At 34.8% G+C, this 26908-nt stretch overlaps 1 protein-coding gene across 3 annotated transcripts in view; it reads left to right on the top strand.

Moving 5' to 3' along the window:
* SCN2A (sodium channel, voltage gated, type II alpha subunit) overlaps positions 1-26908 on the top strand; it is a 177433-nt gene that overhangs the window by 139541 nt on the left and 10984 nt on the right. For all 3 annotated transcript variants that reach the window (XM_011990992.1, XM_011990993.1, XM_011990991.1), the window contains exons 18-25: positions 9323-9443; positions 11375-11529; positions 14293-14466; positions 18598-18720; positions 19994-20275; positions 22956-23009; positions 26278-26415; positions 26777-26881. In XM_011990992.1, the coding sequence (XP_011846382.1) occupies positions 9323-9443; positions 11375-11529; positions 14293-14466; positions 18598-18720; positions 19994-20275; positions 22956-23009; positions 26278-26415; positions 26777-26881 (1152 nt within the window). The remainder of the gene's footprint in view (positions 1-9322; positions 9444-11374; positions 11530-14292; positions 14467-18597; positions 18721-19993; positions 20276-22955; positions 23010-26277; positions 26416-26776; positions 26882-26908) is intronic.

Below are 26908 nucleotides of genomic sequence, written 5' to 3'. Positions count from 1 at the left end.
TAAATTTTTACTAACTAGATTATTGTTTGAAAGTTGAATAATATCTTAAAATCTTGTTAACAAAATTTTGAACAAGTATTGTTATAATAGTTGGGTTATGCTAGAAGGGTGGAGTGGCCCAATTTCTAATATAGTATACTGCTATTATAGAAGCTGAAGTCAGCATTTATAAAATATAATTGGGTCATTCGAATTTTAATGTAAAATTATTTTGAAATTATGCCTAATGGTGAATATCTCCCTAATAGTTAGAAAAAATCAACTTTTATTTTCACACATGTTTAGTTTTAGGCTGTCATATAAACTAAGAATGAATTATGCAGTATCAAACGTTGAAGCCATTGGCTAGTTTAATCTTTTAGCTAAGTTTGAGGATCTTCTGAGGAATGTTTAACTTGACATCCAGTCTTCTTAGCTTTAAGAGATTTTAGAGCCCTGGGTTTTCCAAAAGAGCACGTATTTTGCCTTAACTTAAGCCATTATGTTTGAAATAAGAGGGAAGTCTAGTGATGTGGGCTTTAGAGTAGGGAAATCTCTTGTTTCTCTTGTTATCATTAAGCTTTTTTATTTGTTTTCTAATTAACTTAGCTCTGAATTAAATACTCTAAAATAATATTTGTGAATTCAGTATTTCAGAATTGGAGGAAGAGACCTGATCTGCCAGGTGGAAGCAGACAGAATTATTTTATTGCTTGAGTTGTGGAGTCCTTCCAATACCTTCCCAGCATACAGACTGTTACTTCAGTGTTAACGTTATTTGGAGGGGTTTTTAATTCTGGCTTTATATCAAACTTTCTAGACATAAATTTACAAAATAATAAATGATTAGGATGATAGCCATGAAAGAGAATATGTGTAGGTTTTGATCTTTCAGAATTTTACCTGGTAGCTCTACACTAAAAAACTAGAGAATTAAAACAGTTATTGAAGAATTTCAGACACTCCCCTTTGAAATAGCATTTCTTGTCTGCCTTCTAGTCATTTTTGTCCGGTCATTTTTCTATCTGGGGGACAGGATTACGTTGTTAAATATCACAGAGTAGTAGGAAACATCATGAGACGTATTGCCAATCCTTTCTAAATTAATTTTTTAATTAAAGAAAAAATGAGGCATTTTTTTCTGGAATGTCTAAATGAATTTTTTTATAAGGCAGACTGAGTAGACTCAGAGGTTTTTTTGGGTGTTCACAGTAAGTCCTCTGCAATGTCTTTGCTAAATGTGTGTGATTCTTCAGTAGTTTTCTGTAGATTCTCTCTCATTTAAAATCATGTTATAATCACGTATGCTTTAATTTTAATGTTATTTTGATTATATTAATGTAATTCCTTTTGTGATTTTGAATGATTGTTTTTTTCTTTTAGAGTGTTTAATAATGTGGAAGCCATGCTTGAATGACTATTTTTCGAAGTGAACTTTAGTAGTGCGATATGGTGACCTTCACCGCTTACCATTCTTACTTCTCACAGGAGTAAAATCAAGCTGGAGCCATCAAGAATGCAGCTCTGGTGTTTTTTAACCAGCCAGAGGCTCGTGCCACCACTTTTACCCAGGTTACCCAAGCAAGTTGTACATCTATAAATATAATCAGTTTCTAAATGACTTTTGACTGGCCTGCATGTTACTCAGCTACGTTCCTTGCCCTTCCATTGGCAGTAAAATAAAAACATGCACAGCTGCTATTATGCTGAGTCATATAAAGCATGGTCAGGCAAGTCTGACAACCCTAACTTAAAAAAAATGATTTAGCTGCTAATTTTCTTACATAGATTTTAACAGAAATTATATTCAATGAAAAGTAAAAGTGCATGCCTTTTTGGGTTATTTAATTTCCATTTAATGTTACAGAGTTTTGAACATATTAAGAGCCTAAAGGAGAAATGTAGGTGCTCTTTGAAAACTTGCAAAAATGTTTTTTATCCTCTGCCTTTAAAAAAATATATAGCCCAGTTACTGTACTTTCTTGACAGTTTTTTATTTAGTGTTATGTTTTTCTGAAGGGTAATCTGCAAATTAAAGCAATCCCTTATTCATGTGCAAACTTCCCAAAGGATGTTTTAATGTGATAATAATGTAAATGATTAGGAATGTCTATGTTTCAGTTGCTAGCAGCATGGGTATAATTTTTATCTGCTTCATTTTAGGGAAAATGGCATTGCTTTATTTAGCAATTGACCAAAAGTATTTTGCATTTAGAATATAATTTCTTTGACGAGTCTGTTTATATTTATCCTTAAAACTCCTAGACTGAAAGAAAAGGATATAACGTTTTTTGTGTACCAAATAATAATAATAGTGATAATGAAAGACTTACAGATTGTATGCTCATTCTAAAAATAGATTTAGAGTCCATCTTCTTCATCTTCTTGGCTCCTCTGTGCTTTCTCTCCTCTCTGTTTTAGTCAGACCTGCTGGAAAACTTTCTCATGAAGAATATTATTTAAGTTTGCCATGATCCACAAACTCCTGTATAGGAAAAGAATCAGAAACTCTTGCTCCTAGGGTGTTTTTAAAATGAAGAGACCTCCCTATCATGTGACAATAGCAATAAATGTAACATCATTCTATGGGATCCATAAATGGACTTTCATTTCGTAATGTTGAAATCACAGTTTTATGCACAAATGTGCTAACCAAATTGCCTAACCCAATTTATTCATTTTTAAGAAATGTTAAGGCCGGGCGCGGTGGCTCAAACCTGTAATCCCAGCACTTTGGGAGGCCGAGATGGGCGGATCACGAGGTCAGGAGATAGAAAGCACCTTGGCTAACCCGGTGAAACCTCGTCACTACTAAAAAATACAAAAAACTAGCCGGGCAAGATGGCGGGCGCCTGTAGTCCCAGCTACTCGGGACGCTGAGGCAGGAGAATGGCGGGAACCCGGGAGGTGGAGCTTGCAGTGAGCCGAGATCCGGCCACTGCACCACTCTAGCCTGGGCGACAGAGCGAGACTCCGTCTCAAAAAAAAAAAAACAAAAACAAAAGAAATGTTAATTATTTTGTCACTTAGATACAGTTTCCTCTCTTTCTGCCAATAAAACTGTAAAACAACACTAACATAAAAGTGTAGTTGGCTCTTTGGAAGAAGCAATAGTCGTGCCATTCCTGGAGCGTTCTTTTATACTTTGGAACAAAATATTCCATCACTGACTCTCCAGATTCATGATCTATAATGCCTTATATATTGGAAGCATGGTATATAAAATGGGATCCAAGATGCGTAATTGTTTACAGTTAAACACAGATGCACATATACACAGGGACGACAGAGAATTACTTTTTCCTATTATGTAGTAATTCTTCAGAAAAGCATGAAATTTAGGCACTTTTGGGTAATAGCTTGTTTACTGGAAAGAGGCAAGGTTAGTTTCCTTATTCTCTGAGTATCCCATTTTGCCAATTTCTGGTTTAGAAATATATTTGAAGCATATTATCCATCAATGTATCTAGGGGATTCCGCTGGAGTAAAGGTGGTAGAATAGAAGCTAAGAAGGAACTGTTTGGTTTATTTTCAACCCTCACATTATTGCAATTTTTGATTTCCTCGAAAAAGTTTCTGATTCTCCCTCAGGAAACATTGTCCACTTCCTAAAAGAATATACTAATTTCTAATACAGGGGTTAAATACAGGGACAAAAATCTGTCTGGAAGGTTTGAGTAAGCAATGGTGGAATGGGTTCAACAGGCACCTGTCTATGACTTTATCCTGGAGAATGTGTAGTCCTCATGGGAAAGTTTTCCAGTGGGATAGCAATTAAAATGGAAAAAAAAATGCCCAAAATATCTTTAATATAAGAACAAAATGGGCCAAACACATGTGTCTTTGGGTCATTGGTAATCTACTGAGCAGTAGGACATCATGACATAAGAGTTCCTTTTGCCATCCAAAGAAAAATATTTGAAATCCTACCATTCGTGGTTTAAAAAATGTTATAATGTATTCATTATAAACACTAAAATGACTTTCTGGATACTACAGTATACCGTGAGTAATTATTTTGATTTTACCATGTTCTTTATTGAAAAGTAACACCAGCAATTCCTGTCTGATATAAATGTGTCATTTAGGCTTTAAGCCCATTCCAAAGTAAGCAAGACCATTCTTTCCATTGTTTCAGGGTTAAGATAGTTTATGTAAAGTAACCAGAGCTCCTTAAGTACAGGTCAGCAATAGGATCCATGCAGAACAAATGATTTTTGTTCTTGGAAGCCAAAATAGTCAGATATGGGATACTTGATTTAATCTGTATTTGAACTTTTCTCTTTTTTAAGTACCAATTTTTTAATTAAATTATCTCTTTTCCCAAATTATATGCAATATCTACTAATTATATTTTCTTCAAAATGTATCTTAGCTTCATAATGAGAAATGAGTGTGCCCATGAAAAATTTAATAGGAAGTTATGTTTTCTTTTCCATTTTCTGTTGTGATTCATTATTTTTGAAAATAATTTACTTGCATTTGCTCACATTTGCTGTCTAAAGAAAAACTATTCATTTGGCACATTGATATTTAGTAGTAATTTATTATTAAAGCAGAAAGCATAACTTGGAAGTATAATATCTAAAAATACAAAATGAAATATTGTATCTTGATGTTTATTAGATCATTAAGCAAAATATGATTCTCCCCTGCTTAAATCATTTGATTATAATTATCCAGCGTATAAAAGAATCACAGCAGATTTTCATTAGGAAGAGTCCTGTAATATTAGGTATCCACCAAAAATATTGTTCAAGTAATATTTCCACCTGAAAGTAAATGATTGCCAATGCTTTTCAGAGCATATAAAATTGGCTATTCCTATTTGATCTCTTCATTGTCCTGGCATCCTTATTTTGTTAAATTTTAACTAGGCAAGGGCTACACTAACAACGTCACTTAGTCCACTAGTTTCCTGATAAATAAGTACAGGTAATAAAAAGTGAACCTAAATATCCAAATTATACCAAAGGGACATATATAGAACTTTTTAAACTGCGTCTGCTTCTAGCCATATTTTTGTCACTTATTTATGTAGCATTTCACCATGAATTATCCCCAGATTGGAGCATTTACAGGCACTCTTTATTTGAAAATTCTTAAGTGCATGAATTGTAACAATTTCACATAATGATCATCTCACAGTTCTAATTGGTGAATATGTACTACAGTCAGGTTCATCGTAATTATGAACTTAAATGAAGTTGAATTTTTTATATTCCTAATTTGATTAATTTTATTTTATGGGCTTTTACACATTTTCACTGCTTTAGTCAGCATATTTTATAATACTATGATATTTGCCTCACATGTAATTTTAAGAAAGTCATTTAATTGACGTTATCAAGAAGGGTTTTATAAATCAGAATTTCCTGCCTATGTTTTGGGATCATTGCTTAAAGAAAAATTCTTGTTCATGAAATATTCCAATGTGTATTTAGCTCTTCTCTACATTAAAACATATTAACAATTATGAATATAACTTGAATTAATACTAAAGTTCATGGTTTTAAAACATGGAAATCAACAATATCATAAGCACTATCTTGAACCTACAATGTTTGATTACGTATCTAGTCTACTAAATGTTTTAAAATGATAAACATTGGGTTTACTTTTGAATTGTCAAAAAGATTCTTTAGAGAATCATGGCAGAATGGGTTGCAGCAGATCTGGAATCCAACCACTGATTCGGTATAACTTTTGACAAGTTGATAAAACTCACATTTCCTTCTCTAAATAATTACTGGATTGGCTGACATTAAGGATCAAAGTGCAGCTTAGATTCTCTGTTATTTGTAAATTAAATACCACAAGCGGAAAAGTATTAAAGTATTCAAGTAACACATGTGACAGATCCTGTGCTGCTCCACTTCAGAGGACGGTGGGGAAGGATGAGATTGCATTCCTTAAAGAGGCTCCATTCATCACTAGCGCTATAAATCCTTGTACACAGAGTGAAAAGAGGGAAAACACTGTCAAAATGATTTGGTAATAGTTTTCCTGACTCCACAGTTAAACTACGGTTCACCTCATACACTCACATTAGGTCTGATTAATTGGCAGACTGGTTTTAAGACAGTACTCCTAGTTCTAAGAGTTGTTCATCATTGCCCACGCAACTCAGAATCTTGAAAGATTTGTGTTACTCTGCAATTAAGAGAGAATATTATGTGTATTCTTTTGAATGTGAAAGTAAATATCAGATAGGAAGTGTTAGTAGTTAGTGGTTGGATAGAAGAGTCCTCGCACTGGACATTCATTCATTTACCCAACATTTATTAAACACAAACGTTGGTGCTAGGGATACAAGGATGACAAAAATATGATCTTTCCTCCAAAAAATTAAGTCTGATGAGATGCATTTTCTAGAAACACAAAATACTTTTGAATTGAACCTTGGAAAAAGTAAAAACTTGACCTTTCAATAGATAAATATTTGGCTTTAGGAAAAAGGTATCTATTAATTCTACATCAGAACTAAGGTAGTGCACTAAAATGAAAGGGAGCAATGTTAATTCTTCTACTTTCAATGTTATTTAAATAAGCGAAGATACAGGGATATCTTTTATAATTTGAAATTCCAGAAAAAATGAATAAAAAAGCAATTTTAATAAAAATCTCAACATGCTTCTCATTTGCAGCCAAGTACAGCAAACTCTGTTTGATATTCTCTGATTTTAACCTTGGATCAAACTATTTGGCAAATTGCTAATTTGAACAGGCTGTTGAAAACAGACAGTGTATCTAGCAATTCATTCATTCATTCAATACTTAATGAACAGCATTTTAGCAATTCAAAGTCTGTTCCTTGTATTGAACTATATTGGTGTATTATCTGTACGGCCTAGAGTACATGTATATTATTCTTATTATCCATATTGATATATTATCCATTGGGCCTAGAGTACATAGCTTCTGCCCCCAAATGTCTTACAAACATGTTAAAGTACCCAGAATCCATTTGTCTGAAAAAATTTGACCCATACATTATCAAGGTTTAAGATGCATGATAAGCCATGAAAAGGTTGGTGAACAGCCTAGGGTGCATATGGTGAGTGAAGATGTATGGAAGAAATTAGGTCTCCAGATTTATTGGGGAGACTTTATGAAAGCAAGGAAGCATGATTGTTGCAAAATAGACAGTGAAGAAAGAAATAGTGTGCTGGCGAAAGTCTTCCCAAAGTCATTTAAAGTATTAGCAACCCAGATACTTGGCAGCAGGGGTGATAATTGATGTTACAGGAATCCTATGTAAACTTTTGCACATTTTACTGAAGATCTTCTATAATAAGGTGTCTGGTGACTTCTCCCAATCACTGTCAAGGGCTAGACTTCATTATGTTACGATGTCTTTCATTCATTTATTCACTCATTCGTTTTTTTAAGCAAAATTTATTAAGACCTGTAACATTACTTAGCACTGATGTAAGCTCTGATACAGTCATCCAGCAATGTCAGCCTGAGCATTTGCAGAACCCTGAATATGGATCCTCATTTTTCCCTTGAGGTCACCCCAAGTCTTACCCCGTTCTGTGTTTACAGTGTGGACCTTATTCTTAAAAGGAACATTTTTCGTTTCCTATCGTGGATTGTCTATACTTCCATCAGATGTGACTAAGCTTCAGCTTTTCTGATTACCTGTGTTATTTTCCAACAGGCTGCAAGTGATAATATCAGTATTATCAGATCCCTAATAGCATAACAGCTTCGTGTGAATTAGATATATTAAAATGAGAAGATTTTAAAGTCCTTTTTTAGTCAATTACATGTATAGAAACATAGTTATACTTATCTCAGAAAGATTCCAATCCAAAGGATAGGAAATTAGAAAAACACGTAATGTTTCATCTGAGAACAAATATATTCAAATTTTAATGACAAAGATATTAGGATTATTTTTCTGGTAATTTGATATACCTGATAAATTAAAATAAGAAATCAACAATCTTCAAGCACCTTATAATATATAATCATTGATTTAACTTTTTTGGACAAATTAAAAAATACTTCTCAAACTAACTCAAAGCAGGCAGAAGTATCTAATATTTATGCTTCTATCATTGGTATTGTTAAATTACGAGAGACAGAAGCATTTTTAATCTCATGTATATCATACATCAATATTTTTAAGTCATCAGCATCACTATGCTAAGGAAATATTTTATATAAAGAAAATTATTTTCATAAAATAAAGAAACCATCTTTCTAGAGAAAATCCACATAATCCTATGCCCAAATATAAATATAACATTTCCAGTACTGACTACAGCATCCATTTTATTCTAGTTTAACATACTTCAGTGTGCATTTTATCATGTGCTTACTTCATCCTTTTTATAAAGTAGCTCTTACCAGCTCAACCATTTCCTAATGTTATGCACTCATGGTAATAACATTGTAACAGGTCCGAGAATGCTGTGGCCCAAACTACTCTGATTCTTGTGTGGCACTCACACCTGGCCCTGCATCATTCCTAGAGCGTTTTAAGACCAGGTTAAACGCTGGGATCCCTTTGTGTATGCTGATCCCAAGAATGGACCGACCTGGCTAAAGTTTATTGCATTTCAAGATATAAAACAACTTCTACTATATTTTTCTTTTGGTAATATTTGATTTATCCTAAAGGAAAACAAAAGAACAACTAAATATTCATTTCTGCCTGTACTAATAGGGCAGGTAAGAGTGCCAGAGTAACAAGTAGTTTCCAAATGCACAATGAAACACAGGAGTGCATTGGCCAAAGAGAATGCAAAATAACAGCTCTTGCTATATAGCTAACAACGTGCTGCTCTTTTTGGAATTAGAAAATTATAGAATATATTTAATAACAATCTGGTATATGTTTTCATGTCAATGAAAAGTGGATAAATTTAGATGGTTGCTGTTTATGTGCATTTGACCAAATCTTTTCTGAATTTGACATGAAAATACACTTGTGCAGCTTTCATTGGTTGGGTCACAATTTTAGAATAAAACAAACTATTTGCAAACCATTTGCAGCTAATGTACAAAAGCAAGATCACAGATGATTATATGACTCTGGCAGCTTACATAAGCTTTCTGCAGGATTTTCTTTCAGAATCTCTATACATAGGCTCAAACAAAAGTTATTTCAGTTGTTAGCACCATATTTTAAAGAAAAAAAAAATACTATGGTGTTGTATCTAATCTTGTGACCCCCGGCCTTTACCAAAGCGGATTGGCATTATGTTTAAGTTATTCTTAAATTACAGATCAAGAAAATTCATACAGAAGATGGGGGGGCACACCTAATTAATTTTTACATTTAGATTAAAGAAAATAATTAAATGTGTTTTTTTGTGGGATTGATTTTCAGAAGCTAAATGCAACTAGTTCATCTGAAGGCAGCACAGTTGATATAGGAGCTCCCGCCGAGGGAGAACAACCTGAGGTTGAACCTGAGGAATCCCTTGAACCTGAAGCCTGTTTTACAGAAGGTGAGCAAAACAATAACATATGTGGTCTTGAGTATCCTCTTATCTATCCATTTTTTCCTATTTATTTAAATGTCTGTCTATCTGACTACCATCTATTATCTATCCATCTATCTATCTATCTATCTAGTAATCATCTGTACCTACCCAACAACTGTTCATTTATTTGTTGTTTTTTTTTTTTTTTTGCATTTGCCGTTTGAAAAAGAAATGCAGCTTTTTAAAAGGCAAAGTTTAATTTATGTAATTAGATATTTTCATTTTTATGAATCATTTTTAACTCTAAGAAATATTACTAACTGGCTTTTCTGTGGCCTTCTAAAATATCTTACAGGAGAGAAAGCCAAATCACACACATCTCTCTTTAGGTTTAAAAATTAAATAAATAAGAAAGTGAGAGAAGTAATTTATGATTCACTATTTTGTGATATTATAATGGGTACTAATTGATAAGTGTACATTTAAATTTGTCCTTAAGTAACAGCTCCTGTTTCAGTCAAGGCCAATTTTTTTTTTATTATTTCTGAAAAAAGATAGATCATAAAAATGCCAAAATATACTATGAGTCATATGATATGGAGCAACATGTCACTGGAGTAATCGCAAAAGGATTTTCTGAAGAAAACTAAAATTATGTTGTTTGAGGTATGGATCAGTTATATATTGTGATAGCAATGCTATGTATCAAACCACCTAAAACCCTGGGCTTTAAACTGCTTTTCTAGTTTTCACTCCTATTTCCTTCTGTGCAACTCACAGACTTTCTTGTCACTAAGTTTGACTTATATCATTATTTCTCCATTCTTGCAGCTTCATTTTATACATATGGCTCTTACATATCCTTCAAGATCCAAATCCATTTCCTCCATAAAGCTCAAAAATTAAAGTTTACCAGAAAACTCTCATAACACTTTGTTTTGTGATAATTATTGCTTTCCGTAACTATAGAATTGTAGACAAATCGCCCCAACTTAAAATGTGCATTCTTTAAGGGCAAGGCTATGTTTTACATGTTATAGTAGTATAATTTGTTCTGTGCAATTTTTTGACAATAGTAGATACTCAATAAGTATTTGTTAAAGAGCCTTTGATCCAGCAATCCAGAAATTATGAAAGGTGTTTATTAGATTGTTGTTGATAATGGCCAGATTTAAAGCAAACGAAGTATTCAATAATAGTGGAATTGGGCCGGGCACGGTGGCTCATGCCTGTAATCCCAGCACTTTGGGAGGCCAAGGCAGGCGGATCACTTGAGGTCAGGAGTTCAAGACCAGTCAGGCAAACATGTTGAGACCCCATCTCTACTGGGCGTAATGGTATATGCCTATAATACCAGCTACTCGGGAGGCTGAGGCAGGAGAATCACTTGAACCTGGGAGACGGAGGCTGCAGTGAGTGAGCCAATGTCAGGCCACTGCACTCTAGCCTGGACTCCCTCTCAAAAAAAAAAAAAGTGGAATAATTATATTAATTCTAGTAATCATATTTAGAGAAATATTATGAAATCTTTCACAAATTTATTTACTTATAATAAAGATGGGAAATAGTTATACCAATAAGTGAACTAATCAGAATTCAAATATGTAAAAGGTCCATATAGAGTGGAATTACACTCATAGGATAACGACCGGATGGAAATATCAACTTTTGGTAAGTTTATTTTCCTTTTGATTCTTCTATTTTTTATATATTGTGTTTTTACAGTGTAATGTAATCCATTATAGTAGTGCTATCAACATAAAAAAATTTATTAAACAAATGATTAAAAAGCCATATAGATGATTTTAAGATAGCTTCTGTAAGTGGAAGCTATCTTAAAAGTTAATGTTATTTACAATGTATTATCAGGTAATGTTGTAGATGACTCTCCCACAACACAAATATACCTAATCAAAGAGTAATTTGTTTTCTTTGTTTTTTTCCATGTATTTTAGACTGTGTACGGAAGTTCAAGTGTTGTCAGATAAGCATAGAAGAAGGCAAAGGGAAACTCTGGTGGAATTTGAGGAAAACATGCTATAAGATAGTGGAGCACAATTGGTTCGAAACCTTCATTGTTTTCATGATTCTGCTGAGCAGTGGGGCTCTGGTAGGTGATGCATGATCCACTCCTTCACGTTTCACCTGAAATCTTTTCCCTTTCCCTTCAATCAACTCATATTACCCACTTTTAAATTAAGATGTTTGTAAGAATGAGAAGAAATATGTGTGATGTGTTTAGCACAGTATGAGAGGCTCAGTAAATAGCAATTTTTATTACTCTGTCTGGAGTAGCCCTCAGGTGGAACCGAACTCAGATCATTCGGGTTTCTTGTAATGTTTAAAGAAGGATCTTTCTGACTTTTAGTCATCAGAGGCAGTTCTTACTAAGACTGGTTATGCAGACATGATGTAGGATTATCAGCTAAATATCAGACTGAAGCACGGTATTTCCCTGACCCCTTTGCAGGTGAGAACTAGAGTGCATGGGCGCCGGTAGGAGCGAACTCCACTCACTCACTGCTCCACCCCTCGCAGGAGGGGGAGCGCAGGTGAGTGGGTGCAGGAGCCAAGGCGAGCGCATTTGGGCACTGGCAAGAGTGAACTCCATACTGGTCCCACGGGAGCATCTAGGGGAGGGTGCCTGGGATCCTTGAAGCCCCAGAGGAAGTGTTACAGTGTCCTTTTAGCTTTGCCATCCATGGATGGCTTAAATGTTAACAGTTCAGTGGAGGGTCAGTGTGACAGCCTTTTGCACCCACACTTGTGGTACCCAAGTTCATGTCTGGTGTCCAGGAGGAACGAAGTTGTACCAACAACTTGAAGATGGTAAATGTGGGGGATTTTATTGCCAGTGAAAGTGGCTCTCAGAGGGAAGGGGAGCTGAAAGGAGACGGAGCAGGAAGGTAATCTTCCCCTGGAGTCTGGCCATCCCCAGCCAGACTCCTCCCTGAAGCTATGCTGTCAATCTGTCCCTCTGATGTCAAGCCACTTCTTTCTGATGTCCAACTGTAGTCTCCAATGTCCAGCTGTTCCTCCTGTCTGCCTGCTGAGTTCTGGGGTTCACATAGGCACGGGATGGGGGCAGGGTGCACCATGGGTGGTTTTGGAAAAGGCAACATTTAAGTGGGAAAACAAGGATGTATATTCTCACTTTGGGCCACGGTTCCAGGCTTGAGGGTGGGGTCCTTGCCAGGTACCTGCTCTCTTCTGCCCAGAATTTCTCTGCCTCCTGTTCCTATCAGAATTGTTTAACATAAACTCCATGCTGCAGGGGACTCCTCTGTCTTTTTCACACTGATTCACTATTGCCAACCACAGTGAATGATAAGAAGTAGACTAACTTAATTACTGACTAGCAGAAAAGTGATGGCATTACAAACTTAAGTCTGATTTCATTCAATGAAATGATCAACTGGAACAAAATATTAATATAATGAAAATGATATGACCTATTTTCTTAATTGGTGATACAAATGTGGCTGCATTCCTTTTACTGTTTCAATTTAATAATTACTAGAGTGTTTGGTGAGTTGATTTCATTAGGAGAATTGCTGCATTGGATCTGGAGGCCTCTAAGCCGAATTCTGATTTGAGTAAGAATTCTGTGTCCTGCCATATACTCAGTTTAAAGAGGATCAGCCATGCTTAATTTTCTTTATTTTTTTTTTAAATTTTACTTTTTTATTTTTTAGCCAGAGTCTTGCTGTTGCCCAGGCCGGAGTGCAGTGGTTTGATCTCAACTCACCGCAGCCTCCACCTCTTGGATTCATGCCATTCTTGTGCCTTAACCTCCCAAGTAGCTGGGATTATAGGCGTGAGCCACCACACCTGGCTAATTTTTGTATTTTTAGTAGTAGAGACTGGGTTTTGCCATGTTGGCCGGGGTGGTTTAGAACTCCTGGCCTCAAGAGATCTGCCCGTCTTGGCCTCTTAAAGTGCTGGGACTACAGACGTGAGCCACTGCACCTTGCCAGATGTGCTTTCTAAAGCCAAGTAGAGAGAGAACTATGAAGTCTCATCGGTGACTAGTACCTTTGCTGTAGGAGCTCTTTGTTCTGAGTTACACCCATTCAGGGCTCACCAAATTGCACAATGTGCTGGCACAGTGGCTGGCTCCTCAGGGGTCTACAGCTTCAGCTCTAAGCAAAGCCCAGAAATCTTTCGATCTTTGTATGGAGCTCTGGTTTCAAGCCCTGATTCTTGTTATCTAAAAAAGAAAATGTTCCTTTGTCTTTAATCCAGGCTGCCAGATTTTCCTGATAATTTTTCTGATAGGAAGATCAAGTTAGATAAATAGTCCTTTCATTCCAGAAGCCTCAGGATTTCCTGCAAATGAGTTACCCACTCTTTCCCAAGGGCTCTGCAAAATTCTGTCAAAGGGAATTTCCAAACGTACACCCACCCACCCACACACACAGACAGAGAGAGGGGAGAGAGAGAGAGAGACAAGAAAGTGAGCAATGACAATCCTTTCCTTTTTCCGTCGGCTGAGGGACCTCCCTGCTTTATATCTGTATTACTAGAGGGTGTGTTCCATTGAGTCTGCACTGAATGAGACCAATCCACTCCCAGGCGTTCCGCTGCCTCCTGATCGAGAGAGAAGCAGCTGGCAGTCTCTCAAAAGCTTTAAGCTCTTTGGGGGTACCCTGAGACCAAAATTTAAAAATTACTGAAACCCTGGGTTGACTGAAATGCCCAGTCAGCAGTCATTTATGATCAGATAATGATGAAGTAAAATTCAGCCATGGGAAACATTAAACCTTCCAGCCTTAGGCACCTGATAAAAGCTTGCATCATTTCCTTTTTTAAGAAATCATCAATTAGAGACTGTTTCTGATCATAAAATTTAATAGAATTTTTTGACTTACAGGCCTTTGAAGATATATACATTGAGCAGCGAAAAACCATTAAGACCATGTTAGAATATGCTGACAAGGTTTTCACTTACATATTCATCCTGGAAATGCTGCTAAAGTGGGTTGCATATGGTTTTCAAGTGTATTTTACCAATGCCTGGTGCTGGCTAGACTTCCTGATTGTTGATGTGAGTATGCTGCACTTCGCTGCTTTATTCATTGGCATATATGTATTAGTTCTAGCAATGGTGCCTGACACAGTGTAGGCACTCAGTAACACTGTATCAGCCCAAATATGAATTATGTTTCTCATTTCACAGTGAGAGGATGCCCCAAAACATTTTTACCAATTTAAATACACATACATTCATAGATAAAAGTCAAAGGCCATCATACTGTACTTATTCATTTAATTTCAAATTAATATTTAAAATTTCTAGTGATGCAAAATAAAATACGAATTTAGAAATTTTGCTTTTTGCATGCTCACATTTCACAAAATAACTGTATTTAAATTTTTCACAGGCATCTTTGACATTAGTATCTTTGTCATCACTGGAGCCTATTGAGTTTAGGTCACACAGATGAATCATTAATTACAAAGAAATTGGAAAGTCCAAAAAAGCAAGAGACATTTGATTTGTATGGTATAGAAGCAAATTGGCTATTGACCAAGCAGCCAAAGGTTTTATTAAACTGCATTGGTGTTAAAATAAAATAAGATGAAGTACTAAAATATGAGGATTTTTGTATAATTGAATATGAAGTAAATCTACTATTAAATATACTACTACTATTAAACATATAAAGGTTACATGCAGAATTACATTAACAGTCTTTGGCAATAAAGGAAGAACATAAATAATATTTAAAACTACATATGTCTGGACATTACAAACAATATAAAATGCACCAAAACTATAACCATTCTTTTATTTGTATAATGGGATTATGCATGATACTATTTCTTTTCTCTATTTTCTGTATGTACCTATCATAGGTTGGCAAATCCATAATAAAAATATCTGAAACTTAATATATCAATGTAAGGATAAAAGTATTAAGTTAACACTACTTGGATATAAGGAAACTCTTAAGAGAAATCTAGTTGTCCCGCAGTTAATGATCATATTACCCAAAGTACTCTGATATTTACCTTTTTAGATTTAAGAAAACTATTATGATAGTATATTAAACTGATCAATACTTTGCTTTAAATCAAATATGCTTATTGCTCATCTATTTCATTATGAAAGATACAAATGTAAATAAGTCATTTTTCTAGTCCTGCAGGAGCTTACAGTTGAAAAGTGAGGACAGATGTGTACACAGTAAGTCGACACCTGTATTAGAAGTGCCACCTCTTTTTTTCCCCCCTCTACCTTCAAAGACGCCCCGATGTTGCCCCAGGCCCTTGTGGCTGGTGCCAGGTTTGAGGGGCACTGAGGGGCCTTCTTGCTGTTGACCCCACAGGCACAGGAAGGAGAGCACAGATTGCAGGGCGCATGTCCTAGTCACGTGATTCTGCACACAGTGACCTGGGGGGCAAGAAGTGCCACCTCTTTACTTGAGGGAGGAGGAAAGGCTTCAAGAGGGAAGTGGAGTGTGAGCTGGAGCTTAAGAGATGTGAATGCCAGCAGGCACAGCTGAGGGAGGTATCGGGAGAACCTGCTCCCTATGTTTAACGTGGTTCTTTTCTATTTCCTAAGTGTCTCGGCTGGGTTGAGAAATAAAGGGAAAGAGCACAAGAGAGAGAAATTTAAAGCTGGGTGTCCGGGGGAGACATCACATGTCGGCAGGATCCGCGATGTTCCCCGAGCCGTAAAACCAGCAAGTTTTTATTAGCGATTTTCAAAAGGGGAGGGAGTGCACGAACAGGGTGTGGGTCACAGAGATCACATACTTCACAAGGTAATAAAATATCACAAAGCAGATGGAGGCAAGGCGACATCACAGGACCACCGGATGAGGCGAAATTAAAATTGCTAATGAAGTTTCCAGCATGCATCCTCGCTGATAACATCTTATCAGGAAACAGGGTTTGAGAGCAGACAACCTGTCTGACCAAAATTTATTAGGCGGGAATTTCCGCGTCCTAATATGCCTGGGAGCGCTACAGGAAACCGGGGCTTTTTTCATCCCTTCAGCCTCCACGATAAAAGACGGCGCGCCTTGAGAGGGCAGTTCATAGACCCACCCTCAGGGTGCATTCTCTTTCTCAGGGATATTCCTTGCTGAGAAAAAGAATTCAGCGGTATTTCTCCTATTTGCTTCTGAAAGAGGAGAAATATGGCTCTGTTCCGGCTCACCAGCGGCCAGTTCAAAGTGACCTCTCTTGTTCCCTGAACATCGCTGTTAACCTGTTCTTTTTTCAAGATGCCCAGATTTCGTATTGTTCAAACACACATGCTCTACAATTTGTGCAGTTGACACAATCACAGGGTCCTGAGGCGACGTTCATCCTCCTCAGTTTATGAAGAAGGTGACAATGACGGGATTAAGAGATTAAAGTAAATACAGGCATAAGAAATTATAAAAGTATTAATTTGAGGAATTAATAAATGTCCATGAAATCTTCACAATTTCTGTTCTTCTGCCCCGTGGCTTCAGCCAGTCCCACCGTTCGCGGTCCCTGACTTCCCGCAACAGGGAGGAACATGGATTCCTTAAAACATTGGTGCATGACATGCAGGGCGGGTTCCAGAAACAAGTAGATAGGGTGAGGTGAGCCTTTGTAATGAGATGATAAGGTAAGAAAGATAAGTTAGAGAAGAGTTTGAAGAACCTGAGGTGCCATCCAAGGAAATTTGGACTTATGATTTAATAAAGAGGAAGCTATTGAAGAATTACGTATAGGGAAGTGACAAGACCAACTTGTTCTTTTAGGGAGGGAAGTTAGGTGGAGGTGTGAATGATGGAATAGAAAGGAGATTATTTAGAGATTAAAACACCAATTAGGAGATTGCTGCAATGTCCCAGAAAGAGAAGGCTTATATGTATCTCCTTTTTCACATTTAGCTACACAAGTCACATAAAATTGAATGTTTTACAACCTCTTTTCAGTCAGTAAATACTACCCCATTCAGAATATTTTCCTCTGTCTAACTTTTATCTTTCATCCTTTAACTTATGCTTATCTCTTTTTGGTTCTGTCTTCAGAGAAGGTAAAGTACTACAGGTTCTCATATCTTAAATACAGAAAAGCTTCACCAGTCATGATAATTCAGTAACTATTTTTCAATTATCTGTTAAGAAGGGACATACAAAGCCTAAAAGTTTGGATTTTAAGGGAACTATATTAACTATGTAAGACATAACTTTATAGCTCATTGTTTTCTGTATTCAAGAGGCTTCACTTTCAAATTGCACATGCAAAACTGTTTTGAATAAGTTGTTTTTTGTAACAACTTTCAATGTGCTTCACTTATTTTGCTTAAAAAATATATTTTTCAAATATATATTAACGCCATACTCTGCAAAACTATATTGCATATTTATTTTTATTTACCTGCTTTTGAAATTCAGTTGCACTTTAGAACAAAATATCTTTACTTAGCTTATATAATTTTAATAATTTTTCTATATGTTTTCAAAGGAAATTGGACATGTGTATGTTCCCCTGACCAGTTTTCTTTTCCTTTTTAGCTAAGACTTTATAATTTTTATCAACTACATTGGTCATCTGTATGAATAACTAAAGACAACATTGTTCTTGCAATTTCTAATTTATCATAAAATCTCAACTTTTTTTATTCACTAATTTGGTCTGACCTAATTAATGATACCATGTCCTTCACACTGAAATTTGTAAAACGTCAAAGCTGCTTTTTAGAGGCCTAGACCTTTTTAAATGTGTTCATGCTCATATTCACCAGTGGTTTGCATAGTTTACTTGTGTATCAAATGTTTCTTTCCATTTCAGATCTGCTCAATATTATTAGAAATGATACAGAAATAAGTTTTACAGATGTGTAGAGGAAGATCACATTTTTCTCTTTTTTTTTCTTTACTTTTAATTTTTCAAAAACATTTCCTACCAAGAATCTTAAAATAGAACACATATATGGGCTTCTTTTTTATAAGTGTTCACAGACTAGTATCATTAACTTCACCCTGGGAACCTGTAGAAATGCAAATTCTTAGGCCTTTCCCCAAACTTACTAACTCAGACTCTGCTATTGGTGTTTTTAACAAGACCCCTGGGTGATTTTGAAATTCATGAAAGCTTGAGAATTACTGATTCATTGCATAGAGCAAGGCTGAACTGTGTAGACATTTTTGTATGTAAATAAGAAAATTGTGTTGCTTTTTCTGTATAGGTCTCATTGGTTAGCTTAACTGCAAATGCCTTGGGTTACTCAGAACTTGGTGCCATCAAATCCCTCAGAACACTAAGAGCTCTGAGGCCACTGAGAGCCTTGTCCCGGTTTGAAGGAATGAGGGTAAGACTGAATGCCTTAGAAATTGTCAGAATTATTATTGAGAGCAGACTGACACTTTGTATCATAGAAATGTCAAATTTATGGAAAATTTGTGTCCCACACATTCATACTGACATAGCTAATCAATCAAAAATAATATTTACCAGATGTCCATAATACTTGGCACTGCTGGAGTCACTCACAGAGTATAATAATGCCAGAGGGACTGTTTCTAATTAGCTAGATTTTCACTTGGAAAAATCTCTATAGTTATGCTGCTGATTTGAATCAAGATTATTTATGTTCACTTCATTTATAAATGTGCAGGAAATCCTACTCGCTGTAGTTTAAGCCTACCAAATCATTACTCATCATTTCTTCACTACTCCGCTGTGATACACTTTGAGCCTTTTGATGTTTGAATCAGGCCTTTTAGTTCTTAAACACAGGCTGAGATGGCTAAAAAGTAGGTCAACTGGAAATCTAACGCTCATTTAGAAGGGTAGTACAAAAGAACAGAGGAATTTGTGCTGACATTTGTCATCCCCTGAGGCACAAAACCTGAGACCACATACCCACCACCTAGAAAATGATGATGCCTTGTCTCAGTGGTTTTAGCTGATTCAAAGGGGATTTTTTTAAAATGATACTTTTTGTAATATTTGAAAGTAGTTACTTAGACTTCATCTGCATGTTACAATGACAACCAGAGATGAATGGTGTGTGTAGATGTGTGTCTGTGAGTGTCTGTATATGCATGGTTACATAGAAAAGAGTTATTAGCTGTTAAATTCTTTTTACTTTACCAATTTGAAAGAAAAATTTTTGCAGTAGAAGGCTTAATAAACAAAAGGTATCAAACTTTCAGTACCAGAATACTTTTTATATTTTCTGTGTGGAATTTGATCCCCAAGTGGTCTCTTGTACACTCTTTGGGCAGCAAATTGTATGGTTTGTACGATTTTTTTAAAGTGTTGTTGACTTCTATATTCATGTCACTATTTATACTCTTAATTATTTTTGGCATTTACTGTTAGTTCCATCCTTTGAGGTAAATTTGCTACATGTATATTATTACCTCTTGAGAAAACATTCTCCAATATAAAATTCCTTGATAGTCTTCTGATTTATAATTTTAAAATTCTTAGTTGGAGCTATTAGAGTCCAGTTTCTTCCCAATATTCAATTGAAACAGATTTTTTTAATCATTTGACTGTTTTTGTAATAATGTTTAAAACTAAGTAAGTATTTGTTGTCGGCTTTTCACGTATTCTTCCTTCTCATCCTGTGCCAGGTGGTTGTAAATGCTCTTTTAGGAGCCATTCCATCTATCATGAATGTACTTCTGGTTTGTCTGATCTTTTGGCTAATATTCAGTATAATGGGAGTGAATCTCTTTGCTGGCAAGTTTTACCATTGTATTAACTACACCACTGGAGAGATGTTTGATGTAAGCGTGGTTAACAACTACAGTGAGTGCAAAGCTCTCATTGAAAGCAATCAAACTGCCAGGTGGAAAAATGTGAAAGTAAACTTCGATAACGTGGGACTTGGATATCTGTCTCTACTTCAAGTAGTAAGTAATCACTTTGTTATTTTCCATGACGTGTAATTAAAATGGATGTAAAGTTCTTCTTCCTCATAATGAGATATCCACCTGTTAGAATGGCTATTATCAAACAGATAAATGACAATAAATGTTGGCAAGAATGGGAAGAAAAGGGAACCCTTGTACATTGTTGGCAGGAATATAAATTAGTATAGCTTTTATGGAAAACAGTACAGAGGTTCTTCAAAAAACTAAAAGTGGAACTACTATATGATCCAGCAATTCCATTACTGGGTATATATCCAAAGGAAATTAAATCAACATGTCAAAGAGATATCTGCACTCTCACACTCACTGCAACACTATTCACAATAGCCAAAATATGGAAACAACCTAATTGTCCATCAACAGATAAATGGATAAAGAAAATTTTGTGTGTGTGTGTGTATATATATATACACACATATAATATACATAGTAACTAAGAAAATGTACAAGACTTTTGTTTTCAGAATTACTATGTATATTATATGTGTATATATACACACACATATTTCTATATACACACATATAGATATATATACACTCACTATATATGTGTATATCTATATGCACATATATATCAAAAGTGTATGTCTATATGTGTGTGTGTATATAGAAGTAGTCAGGGAAGGGGCAGAGCCTGTGGCACTAAGAAACTGAGAAAATGTACAAGACTTTTGTTTTCAGAATTACTGTGTCCACACAACAGAAAAGTATTTCAAAAAGTAAATGCACTTGAATGTATTTGTTTTCAGTTTAGGAAACTGCTTCTTTTTACAGAGTGTCTTAAAACAGTATGTTCAACAATATTAAAAAGATTTTCAAAAATAAGCCCTCATGATTGGTGATTGGTAATAATCATTTAAAAACTTATTGGATGTATATATTTGTGTGTGTGTGTGTATATATATATATACACAAAGAAATACTATTCAGTCTTAAAGGAAGAAGGAAATCCTGTCCTTTTATACAACATGGATTCACCTGGAAGATATTAGGTGAAATAAGCCAGGCACAGAAAGACAAATGACACATGATGTCACTTGTATATGGAATCTAAAAAACACAAACTCATAGAAGCAGAAAGCAGAATGACAATCACCAGGGGCTGTAGGATAGTGGGAGATGTTGGTCAAAGGATACAAAATTCAGTTCGACAAGAGGAATACATTCTGTAGAGCTATTGTACAGCATGGTGGCTATAGTTAATAATAATATATACTTGAAAATAGCTAAGAGAGTAGATATGTTTTCTCATCACAAAAAATGAGTATATGAAGCGATATATATGTTACTTAGCTTGAAGTAGCCATTCCACAATATACATATATTTGAAAACATCATTTTGTACAACATAAATATATTCATTTTTAATTTGTCAATTTAAAAAATGAATATATTTTTGAAAAGCAACTGAAACAAAAATGCATATACATTTTAGGAACTCTATATAGATGCACTAAAACCATATAAAAATGATATAATACTATACAATAATAAAATAAAATTCTTCTTCCTCAGTGTTTACAAATACTTCCTTAGGCCCATCTGCCTAGATTCCTCTTACCATGATTGAATGATCTTTTCTGCCCCAGGCTGGAAACATGATAGTTCTAAAAACTTCATTGTCTCCCGACTATGCATTTGGTAGCACAGCACAAGTCCTTTTCACTGGGTGTTTTATCTAGGCACTCGTTGTTTTCCTCCCTTCCTACTCTGAGGAAAGAAGTGCTGGCCCCAAGGGGGGTTGAAAAGGGGTGTGTGTGTGTGTGTGTGTGTGTGTGTCCGCATGCGTGTGTGTAGACAGAGAAAGAGAGAGACTTTCAGATAGGAAAATTGCTCTCTTGCAAATGAAAACTTTCCAATTGAGACTATTGTGTCTGCTATGCACTCATAAGAATTCATTCAGCTATTTGACTGACTGCAGTATTAAATATCCACTAGCTCCCGGACACAATCCACTTACACGATCCTCATGACTATTAAAATAGTCAGGAAAGGGGCAGAGCCTGTGGCACTAAGGAACTGAAAAAAAACATACAGAAGTTTGGTTTCAAGATTACTATGTCAACGGCACAGAAAACAAATATTTTAAAAAGGAAATGCAGTGGAATATATTGTTTTCAGATTAGGAAACTGCTGCCTCTTATAGAGTAATTACCTCAAAATAATATGTTCAACAATATTAAGAAGGTTTTCAAGAATAAACTGTCATGATCAGTGATTGGTAATAATCATTTAGAAAAAAATAAGTAGAAAAGAAAGCATTAAGATAAATAATGCAGCATACTTTTGAACTTGTCTGATGCTGATACTATATACATGAAATCTTGTCATCAAATTACATGATATATTTTTATATAAGCACATCAGAGTAAAACATTGTCAATATTGTTTTTATGATAGCATATTGTTACAGTAGATCATTATTTAATTATATATGGGGTTAAATATGCACATAAGATGTTATAGAGGAATATAAAGTTGAAGTATTTTCAATGCATATCATAAAACATTGCCTAAAAAGTACATACAAATTTCAAGCTTATTTATATGCCTATATTGAATACAGGTCAAATAGAATCTTGATCAATTATTCTTATCGAATTTATTTTCTGAAATTATAATTTTGGGAAAAAGGAAAATGATACGACTTTTCTTACAGGCCACGTTTAAGGGATGGATGGATATTATGTATGCAGCTGTTGACTCAAGAAATGTAAGTCTAGTTAGAGGGAAATTGTTTAATTTGATTAAATGTATATTTCTACAATATTGTAATTTAGTGACATTGTCAATAAAATAAAATTATGTGCTTAATGTGTAAAACATCTATATTATAAGGATAAAATATTTAATCATATTATTTCTTTCAAAATTATCATAGGATGATTTTCTCTAATCACTATGTATCTTTTAACATATCTTTTCTAGTATTTAGCAAGGCACCTGACACAAAACTTTATTGGATGTATTTTCTTTTTTTTTTTTTTTTTTTTTGAGACGGAGTCTCGCTCTGTCGCCCAGGCTGGAGTGCAGTGGCCCGATCTTAGCTCACTGCAAGCTCCGCCTCTCGGGTCTACGCCATTCTCCTGCCTTAGCCTCCCGAGTAGCTGGGACTACAGGCGCCCGCCACCACGTCTGGCTAGTTTTTTTGTATTTTTTTTAGTAGAGACGGGGTTTCACCATGTTAGCCAGGATGGTCTCGATCTCCTGACCTCGTGATCCGCCCATCTCGGCCTCCCAAAGTGCTGGAATTACAGGCTTGAGCCACCGTGCCCGGCCTGTATTTTCAAAATGAGGCATTTTATTTTTGACTCTCATAGTCCTTGTCATTTGTGCATTAGAAGTTCTCACGGGCAATACTTTTCATCTGTAATAGATTTCCTCTAGCTTTTGATCTTCCTTATAATAGGAAGGATATGACTAATAATGGGGACAAAAATAAACAAACAACTTAGTGTTTCGCTTGGGAAAGTGAGATTAAGTGGTAGAAGGGAGGGACTTTCTGAATCTACTTTATACACACCAGTACTTTGAATTATTTTCTATAATTTTCATTAATTTCTCACTATTTAATGAGGAATGAAGTCACATTTTGGAAAAAGAAAAAAAGAGAGAGATTGATTTCTGGTATGCCAGAGCATAATAATAAAGCTCAAAATGCTATTTCCCTGCCACCAGCAGCTAGCTTTCTGAGTGAAGAATTCCCAAGGTTTGGTTTTGTTTTTTGTTTTTTCCACTTCATAAAAACAGAGAGGGAGCAAGAAAACCTGAAAAGCCCTGCATTGTATCCTCTGTAAGTGCTATCAGGAATTCCAGTTATGAGATTTTTCTGAATAGTAACAATAGTTTGTTGTTTATCACTACTCACTATGCCAAGGACTTTCTCACATTATCCCATTTAATCCTGAATAACAATGTTATTGTATAGGGGATACTAGCTCTATTTTAGCACTGAAGCAAAGAAGCTTAATGCATTAAATGGTAAAACAAGTTTTTGAACCCTGACCACAAATAATGGCTCATACCCACTTTCCACAGTAGTTTCTTACCTTTTTGATTAATTAATTCAAAGCTCTCTCCACCTTCCTTATCAATAGCTTGTATGGCATGACACTTTTTCAGTTTCTTCTTTAATAACTTAGCAGACCTTTTCTGCTGCAAAACTCCTGGAATTACCAGCATATTAGAAAAATGAAAGTCAATTGAGCACTATATTTATGAAAAGTTGCTGGATCTTACTTTAATTAGTAAATTGCATCAGAGAAATGCAAATTTAAACCAAAATAAAACATTATCTACACACCTACCAGATTGGCGATACTAAAAAGTCTGACAATACCAAGTTTTACCAAGGATAAACAGCAATAAGAACACTCATACAATGCTGATAGGAAAAAAAATAGACAAATAATCCTTTAAAAACAGTTGGGTATGATCACATTATTTGAGAAAGTTAAAGATATTTTTTAATTCTGCAATTCTACTTTGAACAATGTATCCTAAAGAAACTTATGCACATGTTTAGGATAATCTATGTACAAAAATGAATATAATTTTTTTTCACTTGAAAAAACTGGGAGCAAATAAAAAATAGTAGAAATAGGCAAATAATTGAATAGTATATAGTGATGAAAATGAATGAATACAACTATATACAACCACATGGATGAGCCTTAAAAATATAACATTGAGTTAAAGAAACTAGACAGATACTATAATTCTACTTACATAAAGTTCAAAGTTGACAAAACTAAGCTTATTGTTCAAAAATGCATACTGAGGTGTTAACTCGAAAGAAAAAACCAGGACATAATTATCATAAAAGTCAGGATAATGACTACCTCTAGCAGGGGTGATGGAGTTTATGTTTGAGAAGGATACACCAAGGGTTTCTGAAGTCATAGGAGTGACCTGGGTTATGGATTTCACTTATAAAAATGTATTATATTTTGCATTTATGTATTATGCACTTTCCTATATGTATATTGTCTTTCAAGAATTTTAAAAATATAATTTTACATCACTGGTAACTAAACTCACATACACAAATAAAATCTCATCAAAGAATAAGTAGTTTTACATTATTTCTGATATTTTCCATTTTGCTGTATTTCATTAGAAAAAAAAACTATGCTGGTCATAATCCTCTAAATTGATTTAATAACACAGTGGGTTATCACTTGCATCTATTATCAATCTATTATCATCATCAGGGATTGGTTAACTGAGTTGGTTAGAACAATGTCCTATTAGACCTATTAGACCTAAAGCTCAAACCTACTATCACACATTTTTCTAATCAAAAGTGGGCTAGACAAGTGATAGTATCATTGTTACAGAAACTGTCCCTACTGAATAGGATAAAGCAATAGACTCATTTTCAGAAAGGAAAGATCAACCTATATACCTACATGCAGACATAATACAATGATTCTTGCCTATCTAAAGAAATGTATTATACCAAACCCTTACACTTAGTAATTACTACTGACTGCCACTGTTCTAAGCATATTATATGTTAATATAGTTAATCTTTACAACCACACTATGAGGTTTAGGTTTGATTATTTTCATTTCACAGATGAGAAAACTGAGGCAAAGAAAGTAAATCTTAAAAGTTGTGACATAGAATAATGTGACGCTGACATCTCTTTTGTAAGAAGAGGAAATCTTTAATTTGCATGCGGTGTTGGGAACTTTGCTTACAAAGGAAAGTGCATTCATAATCTGGGCATTTATTGGATGAAATTGTCTATAATATTTCAGACTTCTATACGAGTTATTTCATTTTCTCAGGTAATGAATAGTCTTGCAGAACTCTTCAATAAGCATGTGAGATTTGAAGGCTCATAAAATCTGTTTAATGTTTGTTTCTTTTCATTCCAGGGATTAAAACATGCTTAGATAATTGAAAACTTACTGGTGTGCTTTTTATGAAACAAGTATTAGATATAATGGTTACAATTCTTCATATTTTTTAGGTAGAATTGCAACCCAAGTATGAAGACAACCTGTACATGTATCTTTATTTTGTCATCTTTATTATTTTTGGTTCATTCTTTACCTTGAATCTTTTCATTGGTGTCATCATAGACAACTTCAACCAACAGAAAAAGAAGATAAGTATATTAAAACTTCATATTTGCTCTGAAATATGAACTAAATATTTCATACTGTTTCCTTTAGCCTCCAAAATGCAATCACCAAAACAAATATAAAATTCAGAAATTATTTTGAGATATTTGATAATGGATAAGCTTTAAAGAAATTAATAATTCAGATAGCGTATTTTTGATATTTTTAGTCTAGAAATCTGACTAATATGGCATAATTTATGTATTGAATAAAGGCATCTCCATAAATACAGATATTAGCAACAATAGAATGAAATGTGGGAGCCAATTTTCACATGATTACTAAGGTGGATTTTACAGCCAGCAAAGAACACAATTTTAACAAGTTTTGCTTTCATTTCTTTACTTTGGAGGTCAAGACATTTTTATGACAGAAGAACAGAAGAAATACTACAATGCAATGAAAAAACTGGGTTCAAAGAAACCACAAAAACCCATACCTCGACCTGCTGTAAGAATAGTATATTTTCATTGCCTG

The sequence above is a fragment of the Mandrillus leucophaeus genome, unplaced genomic scaffold, assembly GCF_000951045.1.
Source record: "Mandrillus leucophaeus isolate KB7577 unplaced genomic scaffold, Mleu.le_1.0 Scaffold389, whole genome shotgun sequence".
NCBI lineage: Eukaryota > Metazoa > Chordata > Mammalia > Primates > Cercopithecidae > Mandrillus > Mandrillus leucophaeus.
This window is presented reverse-complemented; position numbering and strand designations above follow the sequence as displayed.